The sequence below is a fragment of the Mustelus asterias genome, chromosome 25 (genome assembly GCF_964213995.1).
Source record: "Mustelus asterias chromosome 25, sMusAst1.hap1.1, whole genome shotgun sequence".
Taxonomy (NCBI): domain Eukaryota; kingdom Metazoa; phylum Chordata; class Chondrichthyes; order Carcharhiniformes; family Triakidae; genus Mustelus; species Mustelus asterias.
In genome coordinates, this window is record NC_135825.1 from 43,348,469 (window position 1) to 43,362,018 (window position 13,550).

Consider the following 13,550-nt stretch of genomic DNA (forward strand, 5'->3'; position numbering starts at 1 on the left):
TTTCCTGTGGTTAAAATCCACTCCTGTGCTTTTGGCTACTGTATTAGGTCCTGGAGCGATCTCTCACTGATCTCTCTCCCTCTCGGTTGACGTCCCTTACCCGAGGTCCTGGGTAGGTTTGGACTGGCAGATTTTCCCACACTTACTCTCTTCTGGGCAAGTCGTGACCTGAAAAACCCGCTCCAAACCGCTCGACTTAACCTAATTGCATTACTTTAGCGTTCAGCCTTTTTCCCGTCTCACTTTTTACCCATTCACAGACAATACAGTATTCGCAGCGCGCTTTTGCATGCAAAAATTCTGCTCTTCGGATCAGACTCAGTCTCTCAAAATTTTTACACAATTTGGTTTTACCTGTGCAGGATATCTTTTTGGGTTGGGGAGATCCAGGACCAGCAGAGAGCCGGGCGCACCGGGCCTCGAGAAAACCCCTTTCTGACAACAAGGATTTACATGCATGCAAGTCTGCTTACCTTGTTGACAGAAGGCCGGCTGGGGACTTCTCGGTTCCGGTCGGACCACCGTCTCCGCCACTCCTTCCAGATGCTTTTCTGGGCGATCTCTCACCAGCCCTGCTCGCAGCGCCAATTTTGTCGTGGTTCCCCAGGACGACAATTTATTCACATCGATTAAAACAGAGAGTCTGAGCAGCGATCTTCCAAGCAGTAGACTTTATTTCCCAGCACAACAGAATAAAGTCGGGATGTCCGGAACAATCCAAAGAGCCCTTGGGCTTACAGTCTTTTATGTACATTTCAGCCTCATATCTCAAGATCCTTATCTCACTTTTACAGCCTGTCCTTGGTTGTTATCTTACTTCACAGCCCGACCTTTCTTTGGCCACCATTGTTTTAGTTGACCCTTTATCTGTTTTATTTGCAATTGGTCGCTCCCTGTTATATCTCTTTGTTTCTTAAACCATGGTGGTTATGACTCTTGCTTTTATCTGAACTTTTCTGTTTGTACAATAATCGTGGTTTTGCTGACTTAGGCCGAATGTGTTAGAAAAAACATGCTCACTTTATTCTCTCTTTTTATTATGGACCAACATTAAGTTGAACCACTGAGCAGTATTCATTGTTCTCCCAAGTGACTATTGTTTGCTTTCGTTAATTAGTGACTGCTATACTACTTCTCTGGGTCCTCTGCTTTGATCATATCAACTATACTTGATTACATTAGGTCATCCATTCTAGGTTTGATTACGTTAGGTCACACGAGGTTACTTTAGGTTACATTAGGTCACATAGGTTACATACCCATCTCACTACTCACCTAAATCTGCTTTATCATTTCACTAAGACCTAAATCTACTTTATCATTTCACTAAGACCTATGAATCTGAATTCCATACCTAACTCATACAATATCCAGTACAATTTCCCTTACATACGCATTTCTGGTCCTCAGCCCAAATTCCAGCCAGGGATAAGGGACGAAAAATGGTGGGCAACATTGCCAGTATACAGAAATGTATACCTTCAGCAATCCAGTTCTGTACTCACTATTTTCATCATAATCCAGGAGAGCTATGAAACACAAATATAAAATACATCTTCAAATATTCAACAGTTCCACATCAGCTCGAAACATCAGCAAAAGAAACTTACCAGATGCTGTTTGACCTGCTGAGTATTTCTAGCATTGTTTTTAGTTCAAATATGAAATTTTTTGAAATAATGAAGAGTTCATTTGAGACCAACATGTCCTATGATTGATCCATTTATTTTTTAATAACCTTATAAAAACAGTAAAAAGACAATTGACAATTGCCATTTCATTACATCCTTTTGCTTGATTCAAACCTCAAAATGTTTGTCCAGCTTGCTAATCAGATACAAAAACTAATTTTATTGACAGGGCAAGAGGTGGCAGAGTGAATTTATAAAATAGCGATGTTTGTGTTGTAACAGAACTTACAAAACACACCAGGTAATGTACAGAAACGTATGTAGCTTATTACAGGTACAGTTTAGTTTGTTTAAATCTGGGTTGAGAGGTTTCAACAATCTCAGGCACAGATTACAATGGGGTAGTTTAGCATGTACAAGAGACAAAGAACCTCTCTCGTACTCAGCAGATAGTGGAAGGCCAGGCCTTTGCATTTCCAATAGGTGCTGGTGACAACCTGCTGTGAGTTAATGATTTCAAAATTAGCCCTAGCATTGTTTCACTCAATATCATTGAGACAGGCTATCAATGCCAAAGAAACCAAAAACACACTTTATTTTAGTTGTAAAAGCACCAGGATCAGTTTCTGTTATGACCTAATTTTGTTCCAAACTTTGTATATAAAACTGTTTACAAAAAATAGCATTTGATAGCACGAAAAATAATTTTATGCATTTTCAGGGTGTTTTATATCCAACCGAGATCTTGCCCCAGTTATCTGAAGCTGGAATGTTTCCACATTGTAATTACCTTTCAATATCTGTGCCACCTTACATGTTGCAATCTTTTAATTGAAACAGCATTAAGAGGAGAAAAGAACTTTTCTCAGCTCTCCTGGGTTAAGACAAGATATGACCAAGTATTGCATTAATATGGTTGACTTTGTATACAGGGGAACATGCAGAACACAGATGGGCTAATTCACAGAACTATGTAATTCATTAAACTAAAATATTTGGTTTTATGTTTGAATCCCTCCATGGCTTCACCCTCCTCCCCCCTTGCCTGACTAACTTTGCAACATCCTCCAGCCATACAACAATCTGAGATCTCTGTATTCTTCCAGTTCTGTCCTCCTGTGCAACACCAGTTTACATTACATCACCATTGGTAGCTGTGTCTTCAGTTTGTCTAGGCCCTAAGCTTAGAAATTCCCTCCCTAAGTCTATTTTTTTACCTCTCTCTTTTGTTAAACACTCTTCCAAACCTACCTATTTGATAAAGCTTTTAGACATCTGTCTTCTTTACAGGCTCGGTGTAAAATATTGACTGATTACACTCCTATACAGTGCATTAGGAGATTTTACTACATTAGATACATATTGCTGTTCTTGTTGCAAACCAGGTCCATAAAAAATCAACTCTAAAGTCCATATTTCAATTCCCAAGTTCTCCCTCAGCCTGGCAAATGGTTACAAGGCTAAAGTGGCCACAACACTCCTGAAAGGAGAGGGGGGGGCGGGGGGGGGGGGGGGGGGCATTGATCATTATGCTCCTGATTGCTGCTCAGTGGGGTGCATGGACAGCTCTTGAAGAGACTGGCTGGAAATTTACCGACCTGCCCACCACGGGAATCGGAGCGGGCAAGGTGCGGAGCACAGGATGGTCCGTCGACCGCAAGCGGGTTTTTCCGGTTTCCGGATGAGCGATGTCATAAAATCCAGCCCATTGTTCTTTCATGATGCACCGCATGATGGAGAAGTGTACAATACTGCCATTTACTACCTTGGGAAATGAAACATTTACTTTCACAACATTCCCTCCCTCAGGAATTGAACCCTATTTCCTCTATGATGTTATGTTCTCTATGGCAACTTACACCCCACATGATGACCTTTGTATCAAATCAAAATGAGGATTATAAAAGAACGTAAAAGGTCGGACACAGGAGATGTGGCTCTTGATGTCTCCATTGCTGGAGCAAAGAACTCACATCAAAATGGGACTCAGCAGCTGCACTTCAGATTCCTGACAGCTGTAAAGTATTACCTGTGTTTTTATCCCAGAGCAGTAATATGACTTTTGCCTAATTCAGTTCGACCCACCAAGATCTCTTTACATCACTTCTTCTAGAGAATTTACAATCCCTGAACTGTAGTTTTCTAAATGTATTAACTAGTTGGTTACGGTTCACTTTCATTCAAAATTTGAATACAAACTACCTCTGAAATGGTAAAGTAACTACAATGTAGTAAACCCTCATTTCACTAACCAAAAAGAAGCATCTTCAGATTGACACCACTTACTATATTAAGAAGGTGGTCACCAAGTATGGAACCAGTATATTTAGTGACAGCTTCTCCAGTGATAACAGTTCTTCTAAACTACAAGGCCACAAGACATAGGAGCAGAAGTCGGCCATTTGGCCCATTCAGTCTGCTCTGCCACTCAATGAGATCATGATTGCTCTGAAATGACAATCCTCAACTCCACTTTCCCGCCTTATCCCTACATTGCTTTGGACATTTGTATCAATTTTTGTTATATTAATTTTAACTGGTGGTCGAAATAGGAATGGCAAACGATTAGGAGCTCTCTGAAGCAGGAACAGCACATAGTACAATCATTAGAGATGCTGAGTTACAAAAAGTTATAAAAGATACTCTAAAAGACTCAGTACTTGAGTTGTACGTTGAATGTTCAGATTATTGGAGTAAGTACAGACATTGCATACAAATTTAAAAAGGAGTACAAACAACTGGGCCATTTGTGAACTCTCTCTTGGTCCTTCTTGGGAACACCTCCAGTAATAAATCGTTTCAGTAAGACACAAGGTTCAGATCCTGTTTATCTTCATTGTTCTGCAAGGGACACAAAGGATCATGTTGATATCTTGTGATGCCAACACTGAAGTGTCAACTAAATGTTAACAAAAACTAGACACTAGCATTTCCAATTAAGCACAAAACAATGCATCAATCTGAGGTAAATGTTACCACCTGCAATACTTTAACATGTGGAAACCTTTGGAAATCTGCATCAGAATCAGAGGTTTTTGGGTTCTAGGCCCTGAGCACAGCAATCTAAGCTGACGCACTACTGCAGTACTGAGGGAGTGCCACACTGTCAGAGGTGCCAATATTTGGATAAGGTTTTGAATGGAGGCCCCATTTTTCCCCTCAGATTTCAAAGAACAGGCGAGTTATTCTTAATGTCCTGACCAATATTTATTCATCATATCAGCAATACAAAAACAGATTGGCAAATGGCTTCTGTGCTTCCTACATTATACATTGACTAGGTTTTTGAAAGTACTTCATTGGCTGTATACGGCAGGGATGTCCCATGGTTATGAGAAGGGCTTCTTGTTCACAAGCTTTTAGTTGTCATAATATGATAAATAGTCAAATATGGATTTTCAATAATCTAAACGTGTAAATGTTTCCCCAGTGTTTTTTGATGAATCTATCAAACTGGCCAAACAACCCATCAATCCGCATAATAATTTCTGATGATTAAAATAAGGATTAAGAACTTTTCATTTCACAATTTGATTAATTTTTGTCAATTTATTTAAAACTGTCATTAAGCTTCTAGTCTTAATGCTCAACCTTTCCCAAAAGCCTAAACTGATACTTGATGGGTCAAACTTTCCTGCCCCCTTGCTCCACGGAAAGTATCATTTAAACCCAGACCCTGCTTTACTTGCACTAAAACAGAAAATGTGGAAATACTCAGATTCTACATGACCCGCTGAGGACAGAAACAGAGCTCAACATTTCAGATTGATGACCTTTTATCAGTTTCTCTCTCCACAGATGCTGCCTGACATGCTGAGTATTTCCAGAATTTTCTGTTTTTAATTCCAGATTTTCAGCACACATGGTAATTCGCTTTTGCACTTGGTGGGTCAAGTCATTAAAATACCAGGACATAGATGAAGCACAGGCCTATACCTCTTCAGCATCTCAGGGCGGCACGGTAGCACAGTGGTTAGCACTGCTGCTTCACAGCTCCAGGGTCCCGGGTTCGATTCCCGGCTCGGGTCACTGTCTGTGTGGAGTTTGCACATTCTCCTCGTGTCTGCCTGGGTTTGCTCCGGTTTCCTCCCACAGTCCAAAGATGTGCGGGTTAGGTTGATTGGCCAGGTTAAAAATTGCCCCTTAGAGTCCTGGGATGCGTAGGTTAGAGGGATTAGCGGGTAAATATGTGGGGGTAGGGCCTGGGTGGGATTGTGGTCGGTGCAGACTCGATGGGCCGAATGGCCTCCTTCTGCACTGTAGGGTTTCTATGATTTCTATGATCTCATGATGCTGCGCAGCACGGTGGCACATTGGTTAGCACTGCTGCCTCACAGCCTCGGGTCACTGTCTGTGTGGAGTTTGCATGTTCTCCCCATGTCTACATGGGTTTCTTCCGGATTCTCTGGTTTCCTCCCACACTTCAAAGCTGGGTTAGGTGGATTGGCCAATGCTAAATTGACCTAGTGTCAGGGGGATTAACAGGGTAAAAATGAGGGATTATGGGAATAGGTTCTGGGTAGCTTTGTGTTCGGTGCAGACTCAATGGGCCGAATGACCTCCTTCTGTACTATAGGGATTCTATGATTCATGCTGGCAATCAGGGAGTGGAGATAACACGATGTTGTATTATTATTCAAAAAAGATATATTATTCAAAAAAAGGCTCTGCACAAAATGGCTAGTCTTCAAGACATGAGAAAGGCAGCAGGGTTGATACAAAGCCCCAGATGAGCTGACCTACTAGCCTTTTACCCATTTCTGTTGATTTGTGCTTGCTGGTGACATCTCATTATGAAGTTGTACCACCCACTTCTGTCAATTTATATTTTCGGGCTACCGGTCCAATATTAGAAATCAGGGAGTGGAGGCCAAAGCCCGACTGCAGGCTCGTGGGTGTCATCCTCAGCGGTGGGCCCTTCAGACTGTGACTGCAGAACAATAGCTAGAATTTTCTGGGCTAATTTTATTTTGCTTGAATTGCTCACTGAATTTATTGTCCTGCTGCTGTTATCTGTCCAACCTGCCTGCTGCCCTTATCAAAGGGTGTCATTTTGCAAAGGCCTAATGCCAATTTCTCTAAGAATCCCTGAAAATGGACCCTAAGTGATGAAAGAGAAAACGGAGATGGGAAGACTGGAAATATCCTCCCGAGCCAATGTGAAGGCAGAGGAAACAAGACCATGAGAAATAGGAGCATGCGTTGGCCATTTGGTCCCTCAAGCATGTTCTGCCATTCAGGAAGATCATGGCTGGTCGATTGTGGCCTTAAGTCCACTTTCCAGCCAGCTCTCCATATTCCTGACTCCCTTCTCAATCAAAAATCTATTTTATCCTTGGATATATTCAATTGCCCCATCTTCACTGCTCTCTGCAGCAGAGAATTCCAAAGACTGGCTCTCAGAGAAGAAATTCCTCCTCATCTCAGTCTTAAAGACGAGACCCCTTATTTTAAAACTGTGTCACCTGGTTCTAGATTCCACCACAAGAAGTAACATCCTCTCAGCATTTACCCTGTCCAGCCTTCTCATAATCTTATGTTTCAGTAAGATCAGCTTTTATTCTTCTTAATCTTTCCCATAAGACAACCCCTTCATCCCAGGAATCAACCTAGTGAACCTTCCATCTACCTCTCCCCCTGTCCCTAGAGGCTGTAGGTATCCTAATGCTAACTTGCTTGACCTGAAAACAGGATTTGGCCTTAACTTGCTATGTACAACTGCTAGTCATATCTTATTAGAAATCATTTGTCTTCATGAATTTTGCATCTACAAACCTCAACTCCTATCGGCTCTTGCCTGTATGCTAACTCGCTCTACGCCTTGTCCATCCATCACCCCTGTACTCAGTGACCTGCTATGGCCCCTGGTTCAGCACAGTCTGAAATTTAAAATTCTCATATCCATCCCTTCATAGCCTTATCCCTCCCTCTTGCTTTAACCTCTTCCAAGCTTATAAATCTGTTATCTCTGCATTCTCCTAATTCTGCCCTCCTGTCTATCCCTGGCTCCCTTCACTCCGTTCATGTCACACTATTTGTAACCCCCACAGCCTGCCTGGACCTGCAGAGTTTCACTGGCTGTCTTGTCTGGAGACAATACACATCTTTTTAGCCTGTCTTGATGCTCTCTCCACTCACGTTGTTTGTATCTTAAAGACTTGATTAGTTGTAAGTATTCGCATTCCAACCATTATTCATGTAAATTGAGTCTGTGTCTTTATATGCTCTGTTTGTGAACAGAATTCCCACTCACCTGAAGAAGGGGCTTGGAGCTCCGAAAGCTTGTGTGACTTTTGCTACCAAATAAACCTGTTGGACTTTAAACTGGTGTTGTTAAACATCTTACTCCCTTCACTCCACCACTGTTGGTTGTGCCTTCAGCTGCCTAGCTCCTAAGCTCTACTTGCCACCCTAAATCTATTGCAAACATAGCCTATGGATGCAGGATTGGTCTGCAGATCTCTCTGTCCTCTCACCACTTAATGGGGACAGAGAGCAAGAGATAGACAGGATTGCAGGTAATATGATAGAGGGAAGGAGACTGGTGTTCAAAAAGGGTAAAGATAATGAAGCACTGAGTAGGGGGTCACAATGAGCATGAGGGGGTGGCAGAAGGCAGAGAGATAGGCAGGATGTAAAATGCATGGAAGAAGATGAGAAGAAAGTTACTGAGGGCTACATTTTTAATTGCATCTCCCACCAGGAAATACAGCATCCAGCCACTGGCTGCTTATTTTCACAGCGCACCATTTATCAATTCCCATCTGAAAGGAAAGAAAGCACAGAGAAAAGAACAGAATGGGAGCAAGCAGCAGAAGAAGAATGACAGAAAGATAGTAGAGAAATAGAGCACAACAGAAACATGAAGACCACACAGATAAGAAACACCACCACATTCTTTAGTGACCATGTGCACTGCCATGGAATGGTTTATTCATTTCCCTCTGAAATAAAACTGAACATTACCATCATCGTTCAGCAAATAAACTGTTGTCGTGTTTTGGGATCTTTGACTATTTCCAAAAAAATCAAGTCAATTTCTATTAAGATGTTATTCAGTCCAATTTAACAGGCAGGGGGCTAAATGTACACAACATGTATTTAAAACCCACAGCTAGGAGCAGCAAAACATTTTGTCAGATGGATATTTCTTACAAACAATCCAAATATCTCAGTTAATATAATGTAGTGGCATTCACATGTGCTATTGAGATGGTTTAATTCATTTAAGCACAGAAGTAGACAATTGCCAAAGTCTCCATAACTAAGGAGGTGGCAGCAGTCTGACTGGTAGCTCAACAGACCAAACCACAAAAGGAACCAGAGGTTGAAAGGCTGGTTTATTTTGCAAGCAGCTTTACTTCTTTACAATTGGTTCCATCTCACTAGAGTGAGTCTCTATCTACTATCTGGAAAAGATCACTGTACCCAGTATGCACACATGTAATTTGTTAATGAGCCTCAGGTCACACTGTCATATGATTAACTTGTAGGAAAGCAAAAGGCACATGGAAATCACTTAAGTAAAAACCACTAACATTGTCCTGGAAGGTTGATCCAGTGAAAACCTAAAATTTGCAACAGTTTTATGTTTTTTTTAGAAAATGAAGCAAATCCAGAATAGCAAAATGGAGTGGCATTATTCCATTTGTAATACATACCCCATCACAGTGTCGCCGGATTTTTTGTGCTAAAGATTCCACGTCATCACCAACAGTTGTATCATGTTCCAATTCGCGTTTACCCATTGTCGTTCCACCGGTATGGCTTTGAACAATGCCTGGTTAAAGTCAATGTAAGAAAGAACAAAACTAAATTAAAGATAGAAATATGACCCCTGAATTTTAATTGAATGAAAGAGGCAAAAGTTTGGACTAGCTCATGGACAACTTCCAAGTTATTGCTATCCAATGACAATGAAAGGTTGTCATGATGTGGAGATGCCGGCGTTGGACTGGGGTAAACACGGTAAGAAGTTTAACAACACCAGGTTAAAGTCCAACAGGTTTATTTGGTAGCAAAAGCCACACAAGCTTTCGGAGCTGCAAGCCCCTTCTTCAGGTGAGTGGGAATTCTGTTCTGTTCTGAACAGAATTCCCACTCACCTGAAGAAGGGGCTTGCAGCTCCGAAAGCTTGTGTGGCTTTTGCTACCAAATAAACCTGTTGGACTTTAACCTGGTGTTGTTAAAACTGTTACTGTGTTTATCCCTCCTGACCCATGATTAACTATCAGAAAAATGTTACTTAACCATTTTGTCCTTTTTTGGGCTCACTGCACCCATTGGGTGTGAAATGCAGCTGGTGTGTGTTAAATATAGTGGGAATCTGATCAATTTTGTCAAGTTCTGACTTTAAAATGTCAGTGAGGCCATCACCTGCCTCTCGGAACTTATTTTCTGCTCTATTTTAATAGACAAGGCCTGTGTGGATTTGATAAACAAGTCTCCACAAACATTTTACCACCACCTATCCTCTTCTCATCAGGCTCTTATCAGTGGTTAACACTGCTGCCTCATGGCACCAGGGGCCTGGATTTAATTCTGGTCTCAGGTGACTGTGTGAAGTTTGTATGTTCTCCCTGTGGCTGCGTGAGTTTCCTTCAGGTGCACCAGTTTCCTCCAACAGTCAAAGATGTGTAGGTTAGGGGGATTAGCCATGTAAAATCTGCAGGGTTACTGGGACAGGGGAGGGGTGGGGGGCAGTGGTGTGCCTGGATAAGGTGCTCTTTTGGAGAGTTGGTGCAGACTGAATGAGCCAAATAGCTTCCTTCTGCACTGGAGGGATTCTACAGGGCGGCACGGTAGCACAGTGGTTAGCACTGCTGCTTCACAGCTCCAGGGTCCCGGGTTCGATTCCCGGCTCGGGTCACTGTCTGTGTGGAGTTTGCACATTCTCCTCGTGTCTGCGTGGGTTTCCTCCGGGTGCTCCGGTTTCCTCCCACAGTCCAAAGATGTGCGGGTTAGGTTGATTGGCCAGGTTAAAAATTGCCCCTTAGAGTCCTGGGATGCGTAGGTTAGAGGGATTAGCGGGTAAATATGTGGGGATAGGGCCTGGGTGGGATTGTGGTCGGTGCAGACTCGATGGGCCGAATGGCCTCCTTCTGCACTGTAGGGTTTCTATTTCTATTTCTTAGTTCTATGGTTCATGGGATAAAAATCAGTGCTGTGCGTATTCATCTCTACAGGAAGTGGTTATCATTTTTGAATGAATAATATTAAGAGGTAAGGCTGCCACAATATAAGATGGCCTGGTCAGCCTCTGGGTCAAAAGGTAGGTTTGTGGGGAATCCCACGAGCAGCAGTGATCCAGGTTGGTTTGGGGGAGGGAAGGCTAGCAGACAGGAAAGGTGAAAGAATGAAAGAACTTGCATATCTGTTACACCGTTTCCAACTTCAAGACTTCCCAAAAGCGTTTTACAGCAAAAAATACTTTTGAAGTGTTGTCACAAGTGTAGTGATGTAACGTAGGAAATATAGCAGCCAATTTGCACATAGCAAAATCCCACAAAAAATGATGACCAGATAATCTCTGTTTTAGTGATCTTCACTGAGAGAGAGATATTGGCCAGGCGACAATGGATAACACAATGCTCATCTCCAAAATAGTGCAATGGGTCTTTTGTATTTACCCGAGAAAGCAGAAACACCTCATCTGGAAGATGGCCCCTTTACTAGTGCAGCACTCCTTTAATACCAGAGTCCCAACCTGCCACCTCAAGCACCTTTTATGCCTGTAAAAGGAATGCTGAGTGATCCAATTTCTCGGTCTCTGCATTTTAAACACCTGAATTAGATTAACCCCTTCATTTTCTAAAGGAAAGGGTGACAAGCAAAATTTATGCAGCTGTATGCAACTTAATTCCAAGACCTGTCCAATGCTCCTGAGGTTCAGTGTCCAAAACTGAACTGAACATGATGGGTTTCTGACAAAGGTCCTGTAATACTAATACATCAATCTTCCTCCCCTTTATATGACAGTGCCCTTGAGATCAAGGCCAACATGCTAATAGCCACCTTGATTTATTTTTGTACTTGTGTGTTAGCGTTTAACAGTGTGTACTGGGACACCCAAATCACTTTATCCTTCCACAGTTTCTGGGCTCTCACCATTCAGAAAATAATCTAATTTGTTTTTCCTGGATCCAAAGTGACACTGTTCCAAACTGAACTCCAGCTGCCACGGTTTTGCCACTCACTGGTAGGAATGTTCTGTTCTGGAGACAGTGGTGAGAATGGGGCAGATGAACACATGAAATTTTGTGTTGTTAAGCTCATTAATTATGCATCTTCAAGGAGTACATTGAATCTTATGGCGGGGCAGGCAGGAAGTGCCTGCTTCACCACTATCTCATAGACTCCTTTGTCCAAGTGCCATATTTAAATGGCACCTGGACAGGCATTCATTCTTACTCCCAGATTCCACCACTCTTGCCTCAGTCTCACTCCTCCCCTGTGCCCAGCCTTGGTGCAGCTCGTGTTACAGGCAGCCAATATCTTTCAGGTACAGTGTGAAGTGAAGGCAGGAGCAGCATCTACAGACCTCAAAGTCCAACAAGAAGTCTACTTTAGTAGGTGCACACTACTTATGTACAGTCATGAAAGTGAATGTTCTAAATTCCCGCTGAAGGGACGCTTAATTTGGAGGAGGAAAAAGATTCTGGTGTGTTTGTGAGGTGCAAATTACATGAGGTGCGCTCGCCCTGCCTTCAAGCCGCTGTGTTGGGAGAACAATCTAATTTCCCACCATTGGGAAACTGATTTTTGATCTCCTGTCAAATCTTTCTCCCCCATCCACCACAATTCCCGCTGGGTAGGAGCAGAATATACTATCTACTGTCTCTGACCTTGGTTATAGATTAAATCTGTGTCAAAATCTCTTTTTGCGAGCTGGGGTGTATTGAATTTCTATGTTCTATATGTTTACAGGAACCGCACCACACCATTACTGGAGGACCAATAGTAAAGGGTTTCTCCTTATCTGCAAATTATTCCTTGTGTATAATAATAGAGGATGTGTAGTGTAGTATTGGCTCCAAAAAATAAATAGAGTGCTGCATGCTAGGGAGTGTTTGCTAGAGCAGTTGGGGAAGGTTTAAACTAATATGCCAGGGGGATGGGAACCTATGTAAGGAGTCCGAGAAGGAGGGAGCGAGGACAAAATGTGGGGAGAATGTTCCAACTATATCAAAAATCAGGAAAAAAGTTAAAAGGAAGAACTCAGGAGATGTTATAAATAGAAGTGTTAGAATTCAAAAAGAAGGCACAAAAACTAGCATAAGGGCACTTTATCTGAATGCTCGTAGCATTCGAAACAAGGTAAATGAGTTGACAGCACAAATCATTGCGAACGAATATGATTTGGTGGCCATTACAGAGACATGGTTGCAGGATGGTCACGACTGGGAGTTGAATATCCAGGGGTATCAGACTGTTTGGAGGGACCAACAGAAAGGAAAGGGAGGTGGTGTAGCTCTGATATTTAAGGATGACATCAGGGTGTAGTGAGAGACGATATAGGTTCTATGGAAAAAAAGGTTGAATCCATTTGGGTGGAAATTAGAAATTAAGGAGAAAAAAATCACTGATAGGTATAGTCTATAGGCGACCAAATAATGACATCATGGTGGGGCGAGAAATAAACAAAGAAATAGCCGATGCATGTAAAAATGGTCCAACAATTATCATGGGGGATTTTAATCTACTTTTCAATTGGTCTAACCAGGTCGGTCAAGGCAGCCTTGAGGAGGAGTTCATAGAATGTATCCGCGATAGCTTCCTTGAACAGTATGTAATGGAACCAATAAGGGAGCAAGCTATCCTAGATCCGGTCCTGTGTAATGAGACGGGAATAATTAATGATCTTGCAGTTAGGGATCCTCTTGGAAGAAGGGATCACAGTATGGTTGAATTTAAAATACA

The 13,550-nt window shown here is 42.2% G+C and overlaps 1 protein-coding gene across 1 annotated transcript in view; it reads right to left on the reverse strand.

Annotated features, from left to right (window-relative positions):
- Positions 1 to 1,712: 1,712 nt before the first annotated feature.
- The window catches only part of LOC144511919 (cryptochrome-1-like), a 97,613-nt gene continuing 85,775 nt past the window's right edge, over positions 1,713 to 13,550 (reverse strand). The window contains exons 11-12 of the mRNA XM_078242375.1: positions 9,293 to 9,411; positions 1,713 to 4,472 (exon numbers count right to left, since the gene is read on the reverse strand). Coding sequence (XP_078098501.1) covers positions 4,431 to 4,472; positions 9,293 to 9,411 — 161 coding nt within the window. The 3' untranslated portion in view covers positions 1,713 to 4,430. The remainder of the gene's footprint in view (positions 4,473 to 9,292; positions 9,412 to 13,550) is intronic.